The sequence below is a fragment of the Anopheles moucheti genome, chromosome 3, assembly GCF_943734755.1.
Source record: "Anopheles moucheti chromosome 3, idAnoMoucSN_F20_07, whole genome shotgun sequence".
Taxonomy (NCBI): domain Eukaryota; kingdom Metazoa; phylum Arthropoda; class Insecta; order Diptera; family Culicidae; genus Anopheles; species Anopheles moucheti.
In genome coordinates, this window is record NC_069141.1 from 26476758 (window position 1) to 26494407 (window position 17650).

Sequence of the window (17650 nt, forward strand, 5' to 3'; positions counted from 1 at the left end):
CGATCTGACATGCGACGAGGGTGGCATCTTTACGCTTCGGTTGCTGCCAAGGGACACAGAGAGAGCGAGAGATACAGAGAGCGATCGGCGCGGGGACAGCTGATGGTGTTGCGCGAGGTCGATTACGATCCGAACCCATGCGATGCGTGATGAAATGCAGTGTGATTGGATTTTTTTCTTGCCTCAAGTGACATCCACCCACCCCTTTCTACGGCTTATCGTTATTGCGTGAGCAAAGAAAACGCAAATAAAAAACAACTAAAAAGGTGTGTCGTCGCGTTGATTCTAACCGATCCGATAGACTGCAATTTCATAAGAACCCGGGTATTTTACATCGGGGTCTCGGTGTTTATTTTCTAGCGGTACATTTGAATTTTTATTTCCCGCGCCAGTATGGCTGCGGATTGCGAACTGGTAATGTTTCCTAAAGGGAGGTGGGGTAGGAATTGGTAGTGGCAAGTGGGGAGGTACTGTTTTTTTTTGTTTAATCCCAAGATCATTCGCATCTGCCTAAACGGGAAGATTCAGAATAGGACGGCACTTCGCCCATCTTGCGTAACGGGGCGGATGAAACCGGGAGGAAAATTACTGTTGATTGGTGATGCGCCAAGGGGAAATTGGATGCACATTGCACAATTGGAAAAAAGAGAATTATGAATAAATTTGCATCAGCAATGAGACTTTCGCATTGCGCGGAGCGAACACAATCGATGGTTTCGATTATGCCGAATGAAGTTTTATGGGGGTGACTAGGTGCGGGGTAAGAACTGGCAGAGAGAGCATGATGATGATGTTGAACGGCTGAACTTTGCCGCCGTTTGATGTGGGGTGCAGGGGCGTTACCGGTACTTGTGGCAGGATGACGAATGCGCCTGGGATGGACGGTAAGTGTGTTTGCCTGCGCATTTGCACTCGTTTGCGTTTATTTGTTGCTGCACTCCAGTGCCGCATCTTCAACGGGTGCGAATGTTTTCATAATACTTAGATATAAAAATAATCAATCATGGGTTGAGAGTATTACATTCCAAGTGGATTAAACTGATCATCATCAAAATTAATTTAAATATGAAAGTTGTTTTAAGGCTCATAAAGTTAATTGCTAATAACAAATACAAAATTTCAAGTGATTGCGGTGCATTAATATTAACAAAATTAAAATATCCAAGAACAAATATTGCAAGTAATATGAAAAACAATCAACATAGTTTCTAAATAGTCTTTGATGCATTTGAAAATGTTTTGGTGCCGTGACCAGGATCAGTAAACGAATGGATCAATGAATCAGTATGTACAAGCTTTTATAAAATGTTTTTTGATTTGCTAATTGGAAATATAAAATAGAATTCTATATAAATTTTGTAGAATTATTTAAAGCTATTGAAAACGAAGTTATAAAAACAATAAGCTAACGAAAATAATTCCCTGTAGGGTCATGAAAATTCCTTCAATATGAAATTAGGATTGATTCAGTGTTTGAATGTAAAAAAACATCATTAAACAAATCTTAGCTAATTGTAAGCTTATGTAAAAATTTTTATCTAGAGTGTTGAAAATTCGTAATAAAATTAAATAAAATAACTAATTTTAAATTTGTACTGCCCGTACAATAGAAAGAATGTACATCAAAAACGTATCTACTGACGTTTGTTCTTTAAATATCCAGTAGAACCAACGCTTACAAGCAATCAGTCGAATGACAAATCTGTTTTTCCACCATTCCACCCAACCGAACTGCAAGCACTTCCTAACGGTTCTGCCTCAACACGTAATGGCAGCAATTTTTCCCGCAATTTCTCATAATCGAACCTCGGGTTTCCATTGCTTATCATTGCATTCGAATGCAACCTCAGGACAGTACAAAACCGTCTTCGCTGCCCTATCACCAATTTGTGCAAAACCAAGACCAGCAACCTCCAAGTGGAACCTTTTCTCCACTTTTCTCCCATGCACCTAGCAAGCATAAAACAAACGAGTGAAAAATGGGAAGAAAAACGAGCCGAGAAATGACATTGGCCGCCCGTGCACCCGGAGGGACCGAACATCGTCTTTGCGAGATGATCGTCCCGGCGATCGGTCGGGATTTGTTGGAGATTATGCTTCATAGCTTCTAAATTGGTGCTCGATTGTGTAATACATGGTGCATTGCCAAGGGAAAGGGAATGGGACAGCAGCAAAGTGTGCCCCATTCTGTGCGGTGCGACCTGTTTCGGCGATAGTGAAACTTGTTTCATCTAAGTTCTCAGCTCCGATCGGTTGGTAACGCCGTCCGGTGGTAAGGGTTTGTGGAACATTTGTCGTTACTTATGTTTGCCCGTGTCGCAGACATGTGCCCGTGATTGTGCGTTGTGGATTGCGAATGAGCGAGCAAGCGACGAACCCTAGCATATATTCCCATTTTTTTCGTACAGCAACAACATGGCAGCTCCAGCGGGACGGAATAAATCGGCAATGCAATACACAATAATAACATCATTACGTCGCTATCGGAACCGCTTGGGTGCAGGCATCTTTAGTGCAGCATAACGAAGCTCTCAAGCCGGGCCCAAGAATGCTTCCAAGCGAGCGAAGGATCCAACGTCAAATCGGATATCACGCATCGGGTAGAACAGAATGTGAAGTACAGCCTGATTGCATTTCCAAATGCAGCAACACAAGCGCCTCGGTGTGTGAGAGTCTTCTGGGGGTTTTCTTTCCGCACCGAGAAAAACACTCACAAAACCACAAAAACGGGGTAGCTTTCCTCGAAGGTGGTAAGAACGAAGAAAAAAACGGCAAAAGAGCGGGCGAAATGTTCTACATGTCAAAATCTTTTATTATTATTGATTGCATAACGGGGTTTATATCATTTTTTTTTGCACCCCTTGCCTTCTCCATCCCTTCCTGCTTCCGCGGTGGATTTTCACCGGCATTGGCGAAGATAAATCGATCGTAACGATCGGTGGGGTCCATTTGCGGTTCGAGATGCATCTAGGGGTTCATCCCGTCAGTGCAGGAAGCATTGAATTGGACACTTGGGATTTAGGTTGGCGGCTTGGAAAGCGGCATTAAAAAGATAGAAATTCTTCAGAACAAACGTGTGGTCTTAGTGTGTGTGTGTGGAGGAGCGAAGAAAAGATCACGCTGTGGCGGGAGTCCCATCACATCCCGGAAGAGGATCACGAATCAATGAGTTGGAAATGATAAATAAAACGAAAAAGAGCACAGTTGGCGGCCCTGTCCGAAACATCATCATCGCCATCACTTCAATCCACCACCCACAGGGCATAACCCCGGAACGCCGGAAACCCGAAGTGAAATGGAAGAAAGTCCCATAGCATCCTCTATCGCATTTCTAAAAAACCCAATAAAAGTTACGAAAGAACCGATACCAAATGCGGCTCCCCTTCAGGAGTGGAAAAAAGTCTTTGGAACAAGATCTTGAATAAAAGAAGGCTTTTTTTTGTTGCATTCTGGAAAGATGAAGTAAAAGAACAAGATTCTTTTCGATCGTGGTTTTGTGTGGTATCAGGTGGCGAGAGAACGAAAACAAAAAATACTACTATGCCACTCCTCAAGCGTTCATCCACACATTCGTTCGGCAAATGGAACACATTGTAACTTCACGCCATATTAGCGGTGCTTTTGCAGAATAGGTGCACGGGCTTTTTACCAACTCGCATTGAGCGCACTAGCTTCTGGTCAGGGACCAAGCGGCCCTCCATGACGGAACCAATCGTCATGTAACGGGACCCGTTCATCCATCCCTTCACTCAAAGGCGAGGGAATCAATTTTCGCACCCGTGAAACGTAAGAATGATTGATTTAACAACGCGGATTCGACGCTTCACTGACCGTTTCTTGTACCAGGGAGGTGAATCCGAAAAAAAAGGGAAAAAGGTTTACAACCAGTGTCATCTACCAACCCGTACCCACCCACAACGTGCGTGGGGAAAGTCTTGCAAAAAGAAAGAAAGGAATCTCCACAACGGAATCCGAAAGCGGAATGAAACGACAAGAACAATCTACTTACTTTGAGCCTGCAGAATCGTGGTCGCCTGTCCGCCGGGGAACGTTGCATTGCGCTTGTGACGACCCTGCAAAGATGTGAAACAGTGCGGGATAAGTTGAAGTTTCGCATGTTTTTGGGGTGTCTTTTTGTGGGGCCATAGAATGGCCAATGGAACAACAACAGCAAAAAATGAAAGGCATAAAGAAAGAAAGCATATCGATCATATGCAATTACATGCGTGCATGGGTTGATTGATGAAAGGAATGGAAATCGGGCAGTGATGCATTTGGGACGTACCTTGGATTTGGGAAAGGCTACCAGCACGTTGAACCACCATTTCGACTCCTCCGGGCAGGTACCCTTCACGAAGGTTACACGATCCGGTGCGGTGATGGCGATCGAGTGCGGGTGGCTGGTGATGTTGTCGGCTGTGGTCACCTCCAGCACCTTCGTCATGTCGATTATGGCCTGTGGAATCGTTTCGGGCTGTTTGGGAGGGAGGAAAGTATGACATTGATTTGATCAGTGAATAGCCTTTACATCGATATTTCAGATAACAGATAGCAAACAAGTAAAATGACTAAACTAATCTTTACAGGTAAAGCTTCCCATATCGAAAAGATATCTTCCCAGAAAACCATATACGACAACTCGTTGCTAAGGAGAGCTGGTCCAGCTATGATTCAATTCTCCACCTTCCCAATGCCAATGATACCAATGGGATGTACTGCAGTGTGATAAATAAGATGCAAGCTGTTGCACATATTCGGACACACGAATGTGACCAATAAAGCAACGCAAAGTATCCAAATGTAACGGCGTAACGCATATTTATCTGCAAATAAGTATGAAAATCAAACTTAATTAACATTCACTGGTTGAAGATCTCTCAATCTCGTTTTTTTGCCGTGATCGTACCATTATTCGTGACGATCGACGACCGTGTGGTGCAGGCACAATGATGCCAGAAAACAATAACACACGATGGTTTCACGCGGTGTCCATCGCCGCTAAATTGCATCAATAAAACCGTTAAATTAGTTTACAGAAAATCTCCATCCCGGGGAGGGTATTATAAATTGCATGAGTCCCTGCAAACCAACGGGGGAAAAAATGGAAAAACAAAGATTACATTCGGAGGGATCGCACAGGATTGCATCAATCCATTTTGGGAAAATATTTATATTCCCCTCTTCGGTTTCGGGGAAGGTTTTCGGCTGGGGTTCCTTCAGGCTCTTTTGGTTGCTTATGTTTGGAGAGTGCATTTTTTTTTGGAGGCCAACAAAATTGGGACCGTACAAGGGAAGTGGCAATGGGGGGAACCGGCCGCGGACAAGGCGCTAACCTTTGGCGCGGTATGCCACCTGTGGAGAGATTTTATTAAGAAGCATCACACCGCCCAACGGCAGGATGGAGCGATGCGATAGTAGTATCCATTTTATCTGCACATTTTATGGGGTGTCTCTTTTATTTCTTTACGAGCTTTGTTGGCTGATATCAGGCGGTGCTGCATTGCGTTTCTTTTTTTTACGAATGAAATGGTTTGGGATCTGTTTTTTCTTTTACATGCTACAGTCTTCGGCTTGGATGCATTCGATTGCATTGGTATAATACGATTTTTTTTTGATAGCGTGGAATCTCAAGGATTATGAAGGGTCGGGTTTATTTGAAGGTTTTCCAAAAAGGATTGTCCGATACAAATTATACCAGTACCACAAAAAAATCTCGGAAAATGAGCAGTAGGATTAGTTTATTGGCTCTGGTCGGAGAATCATCCTTGGGAAAGATTAATATCCTAAAGCAATCTGCTAGACGTTTCCACAGCAATACTCCATTTACGAATCGTAAAAAATCGTTAGTTTCATATTAACAGACGACCATGACAGACGATAGTCGGATTATTTCCAGAAATCTGACAAAATATTTTACCTTCAGAGGTTACCAAGAATAGCGAACAATTTAAAATATTTGAAGCCCCATTCTTATTTCCAGACGGACGTAACATAACCCTCAGTGACTTTTTGTGCACCCGGTGAGGCATATGGAAGACGAGCTGACATGTGATTCTAATCTTGAACAAGTCGATTAAAATATTTCCGTGTCACTCTGTCTGAAGTGTAGGGTAAGGAATGCAGATTTGTTGGAATTTCTGCATCGCATATATATTCAAACAGTGATCCTTGGCATCTCCTGCTGGTAATGGAATTAAAATGATTCTCAGACGAAAAGACTATCATGTTTATTTTTATATCAAAATTGTATTTTATAGAGCTTTAATTAGTTCGGAAAGGTTGAATTAGCAAATGAATCAAAATTCATTTATTAAAATTCATTATTTGACGTTACGGGTAATGTAAAAATGTAAATAACACAAAAACTTATCGCCGATATTGTGTCCGTTACGGCCGGGTGAAAAAAACATGCCATTCAATTACGAACTTTATGTGAACCTGACGCGAACGCGAATACGAAACGTGAGCATATTTTGTTTAATTTTCACACACCTTTCCTTTAGTTCCCTTGGTTGGGACCCATCATTATGCGTTCTTAATGGGAGTTTTAGCTTATGCTTTTTTCTCCATATTTTCTCTCTTTGCGAATCGCAAAAGTATGTGCGACTATAAAAACAAAAAAAAAACAAAATAACGGCTGCTCTTAAGCACGTGTTTGAGCACTGAGAGACAAAAAATAAAGCTGGCACAGGAAAATAATTCCTCAAGCTTATTATTATTAATGCCTGAAATGTTCCGATCGTGTTCCTTTTCTGGCGAGGTTTAACATAGCTCGTAAAATGTAGTGAGCATGCGCGACGAGAGGACATGGGATATGATCCGGACTTTAGCCACCTTCGGTAGTGCTAATTGACCATTGTGAAGTCACCTTCACACCGACTGGGATAAAGTTTCCGTTGGCATGCGTATGTTTGACATAGTGGTTTTTTGGATGTTTCTTTTGTTGAAATCGAGATTTAATGCTAAATTTTGATTTTTTTTACCATTTTCTGGAGGTATTTAGCATCATTTCGAATGCCATACAAGTCGAAAATATTTAAGAGCTTTAAAACGCATCAGAAGGACCTTTAAGACGAAGAATGATGAAGTTGCTTTACTTGAAATTGGGGTTTTAAAAGATTGTAGTCTTAAAATTGATTGTTCATAGTAAGTTTGATCATGTTTTTATGTTTAATATCTTACAGGTGTATAGAAATCTTTTTTTTTTGTAAATATTAAATATTAAGAACAGTCTCATCATAATTCAATCCATCGATAATGCGTTTATACTTACATGTTCATCGACCGAATAAGTGAGCTCCCCGTCGTCGTACAGCACGAACCACCTTCGCTGCCATCGCTGTGAACGAGAAAGAAACAGCAAAACACGACGGATAAGAAAATGTCCAAAGAATGCAAATTAATTACGTTAACCATAAACAAGCCGCAGTTGCCATAAATTTGCCCACTGACAACGAGACCCATGGGAGTGGCGGCAAAGGTCCGGTGAGCTGGGTGAACACACAGGGTGAAAGATAAGGATTCTGCAATAGTTAAAGCCTTAAAGCCTTCCTCAATATGGAGAATAAAAATATTCACCAAAAAACAAGACAGTTAACATCCATAATTGAAGGAGAAGGGTAATGTGTATGTTATGCCAGTCCGGGAGAAATGAAAACATCATAAACGTTCACCCGTGCCGATGCGGGGTGAAGAAGAAGACTCAATGGAGGACATGACACGGAGGTACACGGAGGTCACATTTGGGAAAGGGTACTGTGAGATGAATTTACAGCAATGCAGCAACACTTATCCGAAAACGCTTTATTTGGCTATGGAATGTCATTTATTGGCGTTATAAGTTATGAGCGAGCCAGTGTTTTGCCGAAAATGGATTTTTTTCTCCATTCGCATTTGCTGGCCAAATATTGAGGAAAGGTACTTCAAAGTGATGGGTCGCGTTGCGATAGCTATTGATGGTAATGTTGTGTTTGTTGTATTTTATTTTGCACAATGCGTCATGAAACAAATAAAAACTCGACTTTTACTCGACTAAAACTCGAAACTGGAAAACCAGTTGGTGATTCTTTTCAGAACAATAAAAATTGTAGTAAGAAAAATTATATCGGGGGTACAGTTTGGAAAGTAGAGTAAAATTCATCAATGTGTAGCTCGAATAGGCTTATAACACTTTTAGTATTAGGTCTGCAAGAGAAGCGGGGAAGGGCTACAACATTGCAATTGTATATTATCACCTTCGCTGGTATGTTCCGGGGCAGTATAAACCTCGATCGATAACAAGCTCAGTGCCGGTGCCACCATGTCACATTCTTGCCCCGCAAATGGAATGAAACGGTTCGGCACCTTTTTTTGGGCTTTACGTCCAATAACTCGTCTTTCGACTCGTCCGAGTTTTACCTCTACCTTTTGGGATGAACTGCTTCGCTGACGGCAAACCGTAAACCGTAGCATCATCGATGACCTACAACCGAGCAGAACAGTGCAAGAACATCATAGTGGAATGATAAAAACAAAATGGTAAGAAAAATAATCTACCGGCCCTAAAATGGCCAAGTGTCCTTCGCAGGGTCATGAAGGGATGCCCACTGCGCATGGGCACGGTAAGTATAAACCTACATCTCATTCTCGGTGCGTCTGTGCTCACGTTGACCTACATGCGCCAGAGGGCACAGCCAGTTTCGGTAAACCTGATCGGTAAAGAATTATGCTGACAGTTTACCAGTTAATTCGTGAGTCGCCCCGAGCGTGCGGGGCCGAGTATGAAGCATGGTGGCCAACAAGTTTAATGCATCTTTTCAAAATGTACTCCTCAAAAGGTTTCCTGGCACAATGCACTTTTTTTTTCTTTCTTTCGAACGGTTCTCTCCTTCACAATGTCTCTGTTATTAACCTGCTTCTGTCCATGTATCGGGATGTACCGTTGCGAGTGGAAACGATTCATCATATTTTTGTTCGAGCTGAATGGAATGCACTTTGCCGCATGAATACCGTCCATACAGCGTGCACGGTCCCTCGCCCGACCGATTTCTCACCACGGTTGTGGTAGCACTATGTTTGTTTTAAGCTTCTGTGTTGATTGTTCTGGCTGGCAAATAAAACAAACGACTCATCAGGTCACCTTTTCGGGAGTGAAGCGACGAACCCGACGAAAAATAAGGGGGAGACATAAAAAAAACAACAGTTAAGCAACAGTAGTAACATTTTTCTGTGCTGGTAGTGTTCCAGTTCCCCAGGGGCCACGGCGGTGTTTGTTGTGTTTAGTTTCCATCTGTCCTAATCACCTTCCACCCCACACCGCCAACGTCGCGCGCTGGTAAACAGTGAAGCGAAGCGTTTTGGGATCGTCTATGGTTGGCGGGGCAGCAAACAGACAAATGGTCAGATTGGATTGAAAGAGTGATTACCACCGGAGGCGTGAGCAGAATAGTTAAAGTGTACATAAATTACAACCATGCAGTCCTATCACATTCATGTAAAACCCCCTTCTTCGCGCCTTTCTTTCTCGTGCGTGTGAGACTCATTCAACAGCGAATGGCTGCTAGTTGCAGCCCCGGGAAAATAAAACTCCCTTTACGATGCTCAACCACCACCTCATCGCCTTAACCCCATCTTGTGTGTATTTTGTCGACTTGAATTCTTGAACCTGGTTGCTACTGCCGTCTCCGGCGCACCCCCCGGAGGCAACTGGCGCAACATTGTTATTGTTTGGCCGTTGACTACAAGGTGTAATTCTTCACCGGGCAACAACAACCTTGCGTCGAGAGCGTTTGAATGAATGCCATGAATGGATTCAAAGGCGCCCTTCGAGTGCTGTTTAATAGCGACGATCCGGTGTTAGCGTGGGAGTTTTAGGGAAAATCTCTTACCGACCGACCCGGGCTCCGTAAAAGGGTTCGCAACCAATTCCCGACCGACAGACGTAAAGCAGTTGCTATGGGTACCGAGCGTACCACCACCGTTTGCGAAAGGGGGTTTGGGTGAAGATGTTAATTAAATTAAAAATGCAAACAATCTATAAAACGCGTAAGGGGAGTCAAGATTGCATTCGAGCGATGGTGTTTGGAATGAGTGCGGCATGTACTTCGGCGAATGGGTGAAGGTATGTGTAAATGAGCTGCAACGCCTTGCGAAAGCTGTGGTAGAAAAATTCTATGATGAAAACGATGCCAGTTCTATAGCGGGGTTTGATTAATGGGCGTTGGTTTAGCAGTGGCTCAATTCAGTAGCTCTCTGGGGGTGGAAATGTTGCCAGCAGCCAGTGCAAGTGTCAGGAGATTTATCAGCGTTTATGTGCGCTTATCGTGAAAGTGCGCCGATATATCGGTGTTTGCCTAGTGGACAAGATCATCGCAAGATTAGGGGTGGATATAATATCACAAAATAGCTGCAAGGTGAAATTATTGTAATTCGAAAGGCAATAACTTTGCACTCTCTTTCCGCCTTACCGGCGCATCTGAATAAGTTACTAGCAAGCAGTAGAACGGCCAGCACCGAAAGGCGTATTTATTCAGCTAGCAAGTAGTTAATGCTAATTAATTGTTGTTTCTTTCCTTCTCTTTTGAAGAGGAGCCACCCCCAAGAACGCGACACAAACAAACATTGACGATGGGAAAATGTTACGATTGTTAATGTTCGGATCGGTCGTATTAAAAGTTTAATAGCTGTTCTTGATAAGATGCATTATTTATGGCTGCTTTGGATAAGCCTATTTATTATTCTACAGGTGTTTAACTGTTCCCCCCCCCCCTATAGTTATTGAAGGAAAGGGTTTGCTAATTTTGTTGCTCGAACAAAGGCCTCAAAAGGATGGTCAATTGTTTTCATTTCTCTGTTCAGAACCGGTGCACCTGGGGAAACCTGCTGCCAAATCGGGCAAAATGTCGGAGCGGATCGGGTTGAATCTTATAATTAATTACCGTCACTTATTTTAATCACTTAACCACACTGGAAATGCAAGAAAGCGAGCTGATGCGAAAGAAAAATTGTCCGACCCGGTTCCGTACCGCTGGGTTTGGGCGATTGGGCAAAGAAAGATTCGATTCGATTGATTCGAGGCAATGCTGCCAACCGTTGGACAGCCAACAAGTGCTCCCAGGTGACTTATAATCTGACCCACTATAAGTTATTGGTTTCGATTGATCCCTGTGACGTGCGGAGCTTCTCCTGCGGAAACCGTTTTTGTTCAACGAGCACTCCGCAAGCCGATTACAAACGGCTCGGTGCAGTTGTTACCAGGACAAAAGTCTTGGTCGCCTTTTCGCCCTTTTTTGCACGCTTTTGCACCCCAACAGCGGCAAAGGTGATTAATTTGGCGCGTAACAACATGTTGGCGTTGCGTTGGGGTTTTATTTTTTTTTTTTTTCGGTGTGTATTTTTTGTTTTGGTCCGCTCTTAGTGCTACTTGTTTTGTGCTACGCATGTAGGGTACGCAGTTGGTGACATTTTCAACCCTTTTTATGTGCGCGGCCACCGCTTGCTTATACGTGCACGCATGAAGCCTCAGCATGGAGTGGAGATGATAATGGTCGCAAACGGTGGTAAGAAAATATGCGTACAGATGGGCGTTGTCTCGGCCATTCCGAAGAGCCGCCATGATTTGTGTCGCCGCGGAATGATCGATCGATTCGATCCCGATCGGTTGGCCTTCTGCACTGGCAGTTGTCGGTCACGGAAAGGGCACGGACATGCACCGATGGAACACATCGGCAGTAAACGTTGCAGGTTGCTGGGATAAATGGCCCAATAAAGCGGTCATCGCTTTAGGAGAAGGCATGAAAGGGTGATCGGTCCGAGGATCATGGTTGACAAATGGTTGTAGGACAGATAGCTGAATAGCTGAACTGGAGTGCTTCGAATTGTATTGAAAAGTATAAAAATAACATCTAATACTTGCAATTATAATATTTTTTCTAATATCTATTTTTGCAATATTTTAGTTTAAATTGATTAAGATGATAATAAATCACAAGTTGAGTATTATTTTAAGATTAAGATGATAATAAATCACAAAGTGAAGCTTGATAATTATTTTTCATGTATTTTAAAATACTGCTTTGTCATAAGAAAATTAGATATATTGAAGGATACATCAATGAAAACCCTGTAGTTATTAAATTCTTCGAAACACAATGTATTGTAAGACAAATAGGAATCCGTGTCCATTGCAATTATTTCTCTTTTATCGCCAGATTTCCAAGATTCCATAAATTATATTGATTCACTACTTCCCAGAGCGCTGCGACTCTTAATCATTGATCAAGAAAATTTAAAATATCTTTCAACGATGTGTATCTTAGTGATCTTCAATGTTGTTTAAATGTGGTGCTTTCTCTAATTTTATTAAAAATAAATTGATACTGATATAACTCCGAACTGGAAATATAGTCCCTTAAAGATAGCTACAGTTACGACCACCCGATGGACAATATTTTCTAAAAAAAAACCCACCAACAACTGTTTGGGATGGTAATATTTTTGTTTTGCCAGAAAGAAGAATTCGCTTCGGTCGGGCAGTTTGTGCGCTTTCGCTTTGATCCCGCGCTTGTGTGTATGCGATCGCACGCGTGAACGCAAATTTATCGCCTCGCATCAGCCAACGATGGCCACGCGAGAGAGTTATGCTTGCGCATAATTTTCTTCACCTTTTCAGGTTCCGGCCAACAGCCACCCAGCGTCCCCTCCCAGGCGGAATCTCGCAACTATCAGGAAGGACACATTTTACGTGGTTGATTTTGTGTCCGATTCTCACAGTTGCAGTTTAGCAGCCGTTTTCTGCCCTACCACCACAAGTCGGCGGCATACAAGGTAGGAACGAGCGATACGCCATACCAACCAAACAAGTTGATCCATCGGTTGATTTCAAACCGGCCGGTCGCAAATTGGTGGTGGCGGGTTTTTGCTTCCCAAACTCTTGCCCCCGTTGTCCTTGTCCTGGTGCGGAATGGGGGGGGGAAAGAATGGGTCGGTTAGGTGTTGGGATGCGCCATCCGCGCCTCGCGATCTGATGGTCGCCGTTGTGGATGATTGTTTTCCCGCGAGCATCGCTGCATCGTCCGCGATCGATGGCGAGATGGCAATTTGCATAAATTGGAGTGTCATTTGCCACTGCCACCGCGCTACCGCCGCCACGTTTGCGGGCTTCGCCTCGTGAACGTTTCGTGCGGCAAAAGGGACCACGTGAATGGGCGGCGTGGCGATCGTTGCTACCGTTGGCTGTACGGTGCCACCGTCTAACCGTAACGGGATTTTGCATTCGCCGCAGTCGGTGAAACCATTCGTCCGTGCCTGTGGACCGAGGGACCGGTATGCCGGTATGGAGGATGGCAAGATTTACCCCCGAGGCGGCTCGACTACGTCCAATGGTTATTGATTCGTTGGGTTTGGGGTATTTTTTTTTTTTTTCGGTATGGAAAAAGATTTTCAACAACCAGCCACGTTTAGTCCGATGAAAAAAGGTCGTCAGGTTAATTCGTCAGCGTTCGGCCAACAGCAGCACGAAGTGTAGACGATCCAGTGCGAGATCTCCCACGACGTTCGGGGGTTTGAAGGAAGCATCCAAAGCTCCAAAACACTTCCCGACCGATGCCAGAATAAATAAACACGAACATGGACCGGGCCCACACAATGGTACAACAAAGTAGGCATTTTAAATGCAACGAGGGCTTGCACCAAAATTGAAGAAGGAAGCACATCAAGACCACGATCGAGGGCTCCAATTGTTGCGATGGCGATGCGGGATGTCGAATCCTTATTATTATCGTGTTTTTTTTTTCGTGTGTTTTGTTTTTAACAGACACAGGAAATCTCGGCACAATTGACAAGCTGCCCTGAATTCCAGAGCCAACCCAAAGACGCTTGTGAGTTGAGGAGAAATGAGGAGGCTTTCCAAGAAGCAAGAAGTCAAAAATTGCAGTACTTAATACAATGTAACACTTTGCGCTTCAGCTCAGCCAACAGCGACGATGATCGTTATCTTGCATCTTCGGCTTGCGTTAGGATTACAATTATAGTGTCATTTGGTGCATTTTCCCTTTTGGTTTGCGTGATTTTGGTTCTTAACATTTCTTTTAGTGTTCATTCTTGTTGGACCTGCATTTGGGTGTATTCTCGTTTTGATGATTCTGAAAAATAATTTGGTTGATTTTATGTCGGTTTGCGAGTACAGCAAAGCTATTTTTCTGGCTAATGGCTGTAATTATTAGCTCACAAACGTTCCAATGCCTTGTTTACATTTTGCTTACGTTTGGATATATGCAATACATGCCGCAACTAATGATCAAAATGAAATTATGTTCGAAAGCATGTCCCAAACATGTTCGATTTTTATATGTTACTAGCTACTCAATACCGACGGAACTTGCAGTATTACAAAAAATGGTAATTGCACATAAACAATAAGACCAAGACAAGTATTGATTAGGCGATCTTTCAAAGTTGTGTCTCAAATAAAGATCAGGCGAACTCACTGTTCTGTGATTTAAAAAATACTTTCTCGTGAAAAATATCTGCTAAAGTGTGATGAAAATATGTTTCTCCTACACACAGTTGCTATAAAAATATTATGGTAAAGTTTCCTAAAAACCCGGTGAAAAATCTAAAGTACAATCTTGAGCTAATTTTTAATGAGAATGTCAAAAGTATCCTCCTGGAACGGCAATTAATGTTGTTTTTTTTTTAAATAATACCCTTCCTTTCATATCTGTAGCCGTAACAATTCAACAGTATTATTTAGAAGAAAGCTTTTTAATATCCTCGTCCCAATTTCCGAAGACGCTCTTTCTCCATACATCTTACGTGACAATAAAAATCCACAATTTAAAACAAATTCAGCAAAAATTCCCATACAAATTGCATGAAACCATCTCCAGGGTGGAAAAGAAAACTACCAATTGGTGACGTTTTGTACAAAAACATAAAACCCGTACCATCGTATCCACCAATATCACGCACCGTTTTGTGCAATTTATGTTTATTGTTTTCGGCACGTCATGTATTGCGACACTGGCGGTAGTGGTTTTAGGGCCCAAAACGCATGAGAAGAACCGAAAGACGCAGGGTCGAAGGATTTTTATTCACTCGTGCGCGAATGATTTATGCTACCGCTCTCGCTGTACATATTTGTTATTCAGTGGGGCCATAAAAGCCCTCACGGATGCACGGTACTAAGAGTACGCAATTTTATAATTAAAGAAAAAATAATTAACCGTACTAATTGATGCCGATTCAGCGAAGCATCTATCATTTTCTCCCCCAATAAAGCTGGACACGATTCAGCTCAGAAAAGTTTAATTTATATAAAAAAGTAACAAAAAAAACAAACAAAAAAGACACAGTTAAAAAAAGGTGCAATAAATGTAATGCTGGGTGTAATACACAAAAACACACGTCTCTTACGAAAATTTAACCGCGAGGGCGATTTGTTAGCGTTTAAATGGTACGCCGAAAAAAGGGCTGGAGACCGAAATTGCATTGCTTGCGTTGTAATATCAGGTGTAATCGTGAAAGTGACCCCCGCCGCGGGGCAATTGGTAATTATTTTAATTTCCATCCATGTCACGGGATTCCCGGGCCCAAAATGGCATCTTCTTTCTGTACAGTTCCGAATGATTTGGGGATTATTCAAATTTCAGCCTCCCAAAAAACCACACCCAGGAAAAGAGCACCACAACAAAAAAAGGCATCGGCGGTTCCCCTAACATGGTACAGATTGAAAGAAACCAACTGAAACGTCTTCGGCCGACAAGTGGCCATTAACGAATGTAAGTGCTGTTGGGGTTTTGGGTTGGGCACTCTTTTGGACTTTGGCTCGTAATGGCCCGTTGGTTTCATGCCGCTCAGTTAAACTGGGGGGAAAGATGATACCGTGTTTGATATTTATTTGTCACGCTTAAACATCCGAGTGGCAGAAATCTTCCCTCCTGTTGACACTGCCCAGTGAAGCTGTGGTGCCTTTTTGCATAATACTGTACGCGCAATGCTTGTGACAGGTACCGAACCTCCCGACAAGGGTACTAATCGTTCGGGGCATCGTTGAAAAGCGTTGGAAATGGTCCCCCCTGCAATGGTTCACTTTAATTGCAAGGTACATGCCGTTGCGTACGTACGCGCGGACACTCGAAACAAATCACGCACCCATCTCGCGCGCAGTGTCTTGCGGCGTCCTGAAACCGTGACGACGGAAGTCAACAAACTCTCCGAATTGAGCGGTTCACAAATCATTGGTACACACTGGGGTGTGATTGCATAATTGAGGGGTTTTTGTGCACACGGTTGTCCCGTTTGCCGGCACTGTGCAAGAACTGGTATAATTTGAAACCAGTAGTGTGTTGCGCTTGCATTTTGGAAGAGCTTCAAAGTTTACGGCGCTGTTGTCCGTGGGGCGGGCCCCGTAACAAACAAAACCGGAATATGTCTTTTGGTTGTCGAAAGTTCAACCCACTCGTGGAAACCATACGAGCAGGACTGGAAGATAGCACCAACAGCAACAACGCTTATCAGCACCTAAGCATCGGCCCAATGGAACGGGCCCGGGAGGAAAATCTAGCATCTAGCAGCACAAACATCTTCCCCAACGGTATCCCCGGAACGCTGGGTTCCGGGGGGTTCCGCCACCGGTCGGAGTCGGTGACGGAAAAATGTAGCCAAACCTGTCAGCATCGAGTGACCGTGCGCATAAAAAGCCGCAAGATACGGCCAGAAGATCGTGCACGGGGATCTTCCCTTTTTTCCGGCGCAATAAGAAGGTTTCGAGAGAAGAAAAAAAAATGCGCAGATAAAGATGGAGCGGTTCGGAACTTCACCGTTACACACACACACATACACACATGCAGGCGTGCTAGACACTAGTCTAGATGATGTTGTACATGGGAAACGGGAAAGCAGATAGAAAAACATACACACCAAACAAGACCACATCATCAAACATCCGGAGTTGTTGGTTGGGGACTGGCCAGACGGTGGGTAATACTGATGTCCAGCTAAGGGTAAAAACAATGTGGGTACATCCGAGCATTAGACCACCTTCAAGATAGCTGTAGCGCTTGCCATGCTGCAAGAGATTTGGTCTTACAAGGGAGTTCCAAAATCTTCACGCGCATTTACCGCTGTTACATCAACGAAAGTATCTCCAAGTTCCTCCAAGATCCTCCAATTCCTCCAATCCAAAGCCAAAGCGCATCGCGAAGATGGGACTCCAAAGGAAGCGGAAGGAACAGGTCGTCGGCATAGGGCCAAACCAATCGTAAACCGGTCAAACGGTTGATGGGTAGCTAGCGATAGGAGACAGAAATCAAGAAAATCAATTTTCCATTCGGAATGGAGAGTAGCAAAGAACGGCGTTGAGAATGTAAATGAAAAACTTAACCTTCGATGAAGGTTTCGATAGGCTTTGAATGTTGGGAGGGTCCGACTCCGGCTATCTTGTTTGGTTCCGGGTTCGGTGGATGGATACCATTCCCGATTGGAATGCATTGGCTACTCCCAGGGACGATACTAGCCGCCACCGGGTGCAGATAAACGCTCAAACAGTCGGAAACATGGCATGTTCTCGAGTTGTGCAACATAGGAATAAAATAAATCAACCCCCTCAAGGGCAGGTGAATTCAATTTAAAGCTCAGTTAGCTACGGACACCTTGGAAGATCCTCTCCAGA

At 43.5% G+C, this 17650-nt stretch overlaps 1 protein-coding gene across 1 annotated transcript in view; it reads right to left on the minus strand.

The window, feature by feature from the left end:
• LOC128305581 (protein outspread) overlaps positions 1-17650 on the minus strand; it is a 194561-nt gene that overhangs the window by 49447 nt on the left and 127464 nt on the right. The window contains exons 3-5 of the mRNA XM_053043095.1: positions 7274-7339; positions 4286-4474; positions 4010-4073 (exon numbers count right to left, since the gene is read on the minus strand). Coding sequence (XP_052899055.1) covers positions 4010-4073; positions 4286-4474; positions 7274-7339 — 319 coding nt within the window. The remainder of the gene's footprint in view (positions 1-4009; positions 4074-4285; positions 4475-7273; positions 7340-17650) is intronic.